The 7,659-nt window shown below is 32.7% G+C and overlaps 1 protein-coding gene across 1 annotated transcript in view; it reads left to right on the top strand.

The window, feature by feature from the left end:
- The window catches only part of LOC106478530 (gonadotropin-releasing hormone II receptor-like), a 70,905-nt gene extending 64,639 nt beyond the window's left edge, over window positions 1–6,266 (top strand). The window contains exon 5 of the mRNA XM_022382153.1: window positions 5,337–6,266. Within this exon, the coding sequence (XP_022237861.1) occupies window positions 5,337–6,056 (720 nt within the window). The 3' untranslated portion in view covers window positions 6,057–6,266. The remainder of the gene's footprint in view (window positions 1–5,336) is intronic.
- Window positions 6,267–7,659: the final 1,393 nt, after the last annotated feature.

The following is a 7,659-nucleotide window of genomic DNA, read 5'->3' as shown; positions in this document are numbered from 1 at the left end:
CCAGTTGCTGACTATAGATCTTTGCATTGACAGTTCGCTGTGGATTGAGGAGTTCGAAGTGAATTACTTCTTTGATGTTTCACCAAATGCAAAGCATCACTTTCTGCGGATGGAGACCAGGTTTTGGGGTTGGAAGTGGTTTTTGTCTAGGATTAAGCCATTGTTTTTGGGGTTTAATATTCGCATAGAGAATCCACTTTTCATCACCGGTGACAATTCTGTCCAAAAATGGTTCACGCGCATTACGCGCCAGAAGAGACGAAGCTACGTTCACACGTTCGAAACGATGATAATAGGAGAGTTTTAATGGAGTTTTCCCATATTCGTTAGATGTTTATGTATTGTTTCATGAAAGACATGCAATTTCAGGGCCATTTCACGAGTATGTTGCCTTGGGTTAGACTCAACAAGCGTCAATTCCAACATGTCGGCCCCTGCTATCACAGTTTTAAGGCTAAAGTCACCTGAACGAAATTTGCTGAACCATCGTTGACACTTACGAACGTTCAAAACATTTCCATAAACTTCTTTAATATTCTTTGTGGCTACAGAGGCGTTATTTTCCTTCTTGTACTCAAACAGCATTACATGCCGAATGTGTGTCTCGTCGTGTGCCATCACTATAAGGGATTAGAGTATACTAAACTTTACACATTATATAGGCTACACTAACATGACGTTTAGGTGGTTCGTTTAGCTATTATACGTGATGTATGTTTTTTTGGGAGGTGGTTAATGAAAGTGTTCCAAAACGCGACATTAATTTTTTGACGACCTAATATTTAGCTTGATTTATAACCTACCTATAAACTGAATTTAAACTAATGGATCTAGATTAAATTCAAGTAACCAAGGTAATCCTTAGCTAGTCTTTAGATTGCATTTGCTTAATAAAACAATGTAGTTAATTTGTTTTACGATTTACCAGTAAGATGATTTACAGGTAAACCTAAAAGTACCGTTACATGTCTTAGCCTAATCTAACGTTGTGGTACAAATTACACCACTAAGCTCTAATTTAAAACTTTAACTCTACTATTCTTGTTTACCAACCTTACTAAATCTAGTTATTTTTTGTTATTCGACACAAATCAAATTAATATTAAATAATATTCAAAATTCTATAACAGTATAACAGCTTATCTTACCAACGTCTTTTCTCTCCCGTAGCGTAGACGTAGAAAAATAATGACAAAATGTCCAAAAATGTTTAAACACACGTTCATAACAAAAACATTTACATTACTTGCAACGTTTCGAGCAGAAGCCATTCGTCGAGCAATATAAATCGTGTTATATGGAGAAAAGTTTTTATAGCATTATTCATTATTACACATATATATTTCATGCTAGCAACAAAGCAATGAACATGCTATTCTGATTCATATTTAAAATCACTAAAATCTTCGGTACTATAACATGCAAGAATAATGTGTGATGTAGGCCAATAAAATATTAAATAGATATAAAATATTTACTTTTTGTTTCAACTTACTGAAAATTACTAAAGTGCTGTTTCTCACTTTCTGCATATTTTGTATAATAGAATGCTGTGACGAACATACAGGCAAAACTAGGAATTATAAATAACTTAATAATTTTATCAATGTAAAAAGTTACAGAGAAATTTTGATGCTGAACTGCTTTATTTTGCTACTAAACAATCGTACGTTACTTTATTGAGAAAGATTTACTTTGGGAATTGTCCTAAGCTTACGTTTAATGATATTGTCGTAGCTATAATATCACCTAAATCGTCAGGTTGTTCTTTAAACCTTTATTTATAGACCAATGCTGTATAAATAATAATAAAAAGACAGATTTAAACATGTAGTCTTGTATTTTCGCTTGATAATTAATTAATCGTGACTTATTTCTCTTTGTTTTTTTAAATATGACGTTTCAATCAATCATAGAAACGTTCAATTTCACTTTTTTTATAATTACTTAACCAATTTAAAACATTCGTGAAAAAACTTTCAAAATCTAAGTTGAATCTATTGGCTTTACAACGGATTTCAGGATATTCCAACAACGCAAACATATCCACTGAGAAATGCTTCACCTAATTACTCATGCTGTGTAATGTTGTAGAAAAAAACACTTAACTGAAAATAGGTCTTGCTGACACTTCTGTAAAACAAAACCAATACTATGTCCAGCAGCAGGAGTCACTCAGCAGTAAAAACACAAGACTGTAATTGAAGCGAAATTTTTTGTTACAGTTGTTTGTAAAGTCTAATCTTAGTGTCAGTGTAGAAACACACACAGAAAAAAGAGGCAAAGATCAACTATGAAGAAATAAACAATAATTGTAAGGATGAAGAAGATCGGAAAAGATACATAAGTTTACTGTTGAAATAATAATAATGACAGAACATCTTTGTTCTTCAGTAACTACTGAAAACATACATCATTAAGAGACAAAATTATTTTAAGCATTTTGCTTGGTATCTTTCCTTTGTTTTCGAACAATTTTTTTTGTGTGCGCAGATCACATTTTATCAGAAAGTTCAGATGGTATTAAACGAAAGATCTCCTGACGTTGGATATAGAAGATATAGTGTGGCTGATACATTATTATTATTTTTATCCATAAGTTCTTAGAAATAGCAACCAGCACAGAGCACTCGAGTCTCTTATAAGCCGTGTCGTAGAGTGTATAGCTACTTAATACAACAGTTGATATATAGACTTAAGTGTGGAATCAGCTGAAGGTTTTTCATAATATTTTGAATTTTATATAAAAACGGCGAGATCATAATTATGGCGTCTTTGATAAATTCAAAAAGGCTTAAAGAATACAGAAAAAGAGAATAAGGAATAAGTAAAGAGAAACTCTCATTGAACATAAACAAAAAAATATATATAAATAAAAGAAACCGATGGCCTTCATGTTTTAAGCTGCAATTAATTTAACTAACTGAGTTTGATATTGTTACAATACTTAATCACATGAAGCCTGGTATAAATACTCAAAGTCGTTATATCAAGCTTCTATTGTCTATGCAAAAGTGTGGACACCATTCGTATTATTGAAATAATGGACACCATACAACTATTTTTTGTTGGTTGGGCGTGGTCCAATGGTTAACATTCTTGGATTGTGAATATGAGGATTTATGGTTTGAGGATCGTTTTTGTAAAGCCTGTGGGTACGATATTGTCAGGTTTTGTAGGGCTGCAATCCTTTACAGTATGTGTCTGTGATCTGTTGGCGATAGATTTTAACAATAAACGGACAGCACACAATCTACTTGTTTTAAAATAATATATTCGAAAAAGTCAAATGTATGTATATGCGTTACACTATTTCTTATTACAGCTGTATCCAAATCTTTGAATAAATGTCTTTTTTGTGTCAAAGCCCACACGGGCGGGTTCAATTACTTTAGAACATCCTGTTACATGACTGGACAAATTATTCTCCTCTATCTCTGTTCTTACAATACAAGCTGTGAAACTCACTTTAGAAATCACCCATTACAGCTAAATTCACATGCAGTCTAACTTTAAATTTTCACTCTTATTTTCACTAACTTAATTTACTATATAACTTGTTCGTCTGTATATCTATATATAGATCCCCAACTTAGACCTAGCACGTTCTACAAACTACGAGACGTTATGTAACAATACTCAATGAAATAATGATAAAAACTTAGAAGGTTCTAGTAATATGACGCAACAATTTGACAGTCACCGACTAGTGAACTACACAACATATGATTTGTACACAGTTACGTAAACAAACCTGCGATAAATTATTGCTGTTAAAAACACTCGTGCTTTATAACTATCTAAATCATAACTCTCCTATTAAATATAAATGAAGCAGTCGCGTATATCTTATAGCTATAAGAGAAACATTCAAATCTCACTCATTATTGGTCAGATTAGAGTAGCCAAATAGCTAGCGGTGGGCAATGTTTATTAAGTGCTTTTCCACTAGTCTATCAGAACAAAATTAGGCATAGCTCTGCGCAGACAGTCCTTGTATACGCAGCTTTGCACGAAACTTCTAACTCAAACAAACAATCACATCTTGTTTAAATTTACTTGTAACTTTGATAAAAAATATAAAATATGGCCTTGTTAAGTAAATCAATATTGTTTATTTTCTAAATATAATAATTTCCTACCGAGATTAAGAAAATACACTTGAAAATAATTGGACGACTTGTAAGTCATGTTAATATCTTGTTTTTATAGAATGACGACAATTTCAAGGTTTAAGAAGTATTATCATTATATTGAGCTTTACTATTTATTTGTTCTGGGACAGGTCTCAGTAAAAGTAACGTGAAGATAGGAAGACACAACGAGTGTTTTGGTTGTATAGACTGTTGAACACGGAAAGAACTCCAAATTCACTTTTAAACAAATACTGACTGTGTCTTCATTTGTATTAACCACTGTGTTTTATGCATAATACTTGATTTGGGTATTCAGCAAACAAACTGGACTTTATACGATCCATGGACTAACCGACCAGATCAAAAGCCTCAAGGCTCAAGTATGGCTCTCTATAGTTTGAGCTACTGGACAGAAGAAAGCGACCAGTCAAAAGCACTGGCCACCTACACGGCCACTCTTAACCAAATAGTACGATTGAATCAAAGTTATAACTACCAAACAACTAAAAGTGCAAAATGCGTTCAGAAGCATATAGCTACTCGAACCTTGGACCTTAAGATTCATAGCTTGGAACTCAAATCGTTAGGCCACACATATCCCATGCATAATGCTAATATAGTCTGTTTCCTAAAATTGAATGTGTATGTTGTTTTGGTTGTATTCAATAGTCAGGGCAAGATATTCAAATTAGTTGTCTTTAAACTCAAGAAACAATGTCTAGTTAAAGGAGAGTAGATATTTTAAATTAAATATTTTGTTGGGCTTTTTTGAATTTAATAACTGATAAGTTAGCCTTACATAGTACTCTCTATATTTCGATGAAGTACCTTAATCTTTAGCATATATTGCGTGGAAAATATGAAGTGTAAGCTGTAAATAACCTTTGTTCACCTCTCAATCAGATAAAATGGGTAATACACGGTATGATGTTCATAAGTAAATTACTGAGTTAACGAAAGGTTGTGTCTCATTTTATATTGGAGTTTTTCATGCTAATCTTAAATACATTTGTTATATATATTGTTTGATTTTTTAAATCTAAATTTTATTATAACTCTTCATTTCTTTTCGTTGCTTTTCAACGAAATTGTTTCAAATATTGTACAATCTTTAACTGTTAGTTTACAGAGAATTTTGCCGTTCATTAATAATACTGGTTAAATGCAGTTATTCTAAAAAGAAATATTGCAATTTTTCAGAAAGAAAATGGAATTACCACGACAGGTCGAATACGGTACGAATGCGTCAGTCAAGGGTACACAGCAATGTGGCAGAGAAAGGTTTATTTCAGTTGGCTCACTATCTATATTTTAATGATTCCTACAGTTTGCATTAGTTACTGCTATGTCAACGTTCTGCGAGCTCTCTGTGCTGCTGGACGTGAAAACCACAGCAACAAGAACGACGGCGTCTACCTTCGTCGCTCCGTCAGTGCCGCAGCTGTGATCCCACGTGCCAAAATTAAAACCCTGAAACTCACAATATGTATTATCGCTAGTTTCGTGATTTGCTGGACCCCCTACTTTATCGTTCACAACATTCGTATATTTAGCAATTACAACATCAAGGTGCCCAAGGTTATGATTGTGGGGGCAGAGACATTTGCTTTATTAAACAGTGCTCTTAATCCAATTTTCTATGGTTATTTCAACGTTCGTGTTCGTAAGGGTTTCATTGAAATTGTATACAGAAAGAAAGACTTTCGCAGCTGTGTGGCAGCTTCGCAGTCGTGTAGCAACCCCATTGATTCTGGAGACACTGCCTACAGCTCGGCAGTCATGCAGAATCACAATGGGCAGCGAAGGGATCTCACGGTAGGAATCAATGTTGAAATGTGTAATCGGCGATATCGTCAGATGCACTGTAGAAGGAATCGTCGTCCAAAAACTAAGAAGGACTTTTCATCGACGCGTGTATAGATACAGTACAGGCTAGCTTTTGTTTTTCATGTGTATTTCACAGGGTACTGGATATAAAACTATTAAAATGTTATTATTAAATGTTGAAATGTGTAATCGGCGATATCGTCAGATGCACTGTAGAAGGAATCGTCGTCCAAAAATTAAGAAGGACTTTTCATCGACGCGTGTATAGATACAGTACAGGCTAGCTTTTGTTTTTCATGTGTATTTCACAGGGTACTGGATATAAAACTATTAAAATGTTATTATTAAATGGAGATATTATAATCAAATCGTGAGAAGAAAATAAAATCACATTCCTGTTGTGGAATAATCATAAACCTTGCTAAAACTAAGCAGTCAACTCATTTTATATGATTGTATATAAACTTGGTAGTTTATAATGTAATTAATCTTTCGTTTATGAAAAATGAATGGTTGAAAGATTGTGATATCACTGTACAGAGGGCAACAGTTACAAAGTTAGTCTGAACATTATTGACTAATGATTGAAATACAGTATAACGGGTATAAGAAATTAAAGAACTGGTGCAGAACAGTTACTTTACAATATATGTTTACCTATAAATTTGTGCGATCATATATGAAGTAGCTTTGTTTATTATACATATAGAATCTAAAATGGTAACAATTTCCATTCAGTTGTATTCATATGTCATGTACATTTTTATATATTTTTCGGTATGCCAAGGTAAACAATTGCTAATTGCTATGAGTTGCGTTAGAGTTAACTTTCTTACAATAAAGTTCCAACGAAAATTGTTAAGAAAAAAGCTAGTAATTCTGGAAGTAACATGTATTAATACATGGTTTATAGATTAATGTATACATCAGATTTCGAAACTTTAAACAATATTCGAATCTGAATCTTGTATAATTAAGTTAACAAACACTTGATGTGTAAAAATATAATTACATAACTTGTGCTGAATGTAACTTATACAATAAAAACTTATCCAACACAGCTGTTCCGGATTTGTCTGTTCTAAAACCCTGACATCTGTAAGTTAAATGCTATACTGAACATTATAATATCCAGAACTTTATTAGAGTAGTAATACATACTCGAACGTTGTGACTAGTTGTCTCTTTCTGATAAGCTTTAACCCAACATAATAACTAGAAATGTACTGAAATATCTGGTTCTAAGATAACTTACAACAGTATTCGAAAATGGACTGCTACTTCGATTTTCTTCCAAATATAAGTTGTTCATAGATTATAAGCAAAGACCGTCATTTGAGATGCTAAATTTCTTTCATTGTTTTCTTTTTGTTAAAGATGTACATTCTAAAGCCTAAGATTAGTTTTCCCCTTAATATCACGATAACAAGAATAAAGAAAAGTTACTTAGTGGGTATAAGTTCCATACTATAATAAATTAATTCTGTATTTTTAGATAGAAACGTTAAAAGTGTTTCAATTTATTTGAGACATCCTTATTTTTGTGTAGTTTTAAGACTATCAGGCATTTAACCATGAGGGCAATAAAAAAGTTTTCATTCTATGTGTCTCTGTGGAGTAGCAATAAGTACGTTCTGATGATGTGATTATTATAAATATACTATACCTTATGCAGACAAATTACCTGTTGAAACCC

This window comes from Limulus polyphemus, unplaced genomic scaffold (genome assembly GCF_000517525.1).
Source record: "Limulus polyphemus unplaced genomic scaffold, Limulus_polyphemus-2.1.2 Scaffold221, whole genome shotgun sequence".
Classification (NCBI taxonomy): domain Eukaryota; kingdom Metazoa; phylum Arthropoda; class Merostomata; order Xiphosura; family Limulidae; genus Limulus; species Limulus polyphemus.
This window is presented reverse-complemented; position numbering and strand designations above follow the sequence as displayed.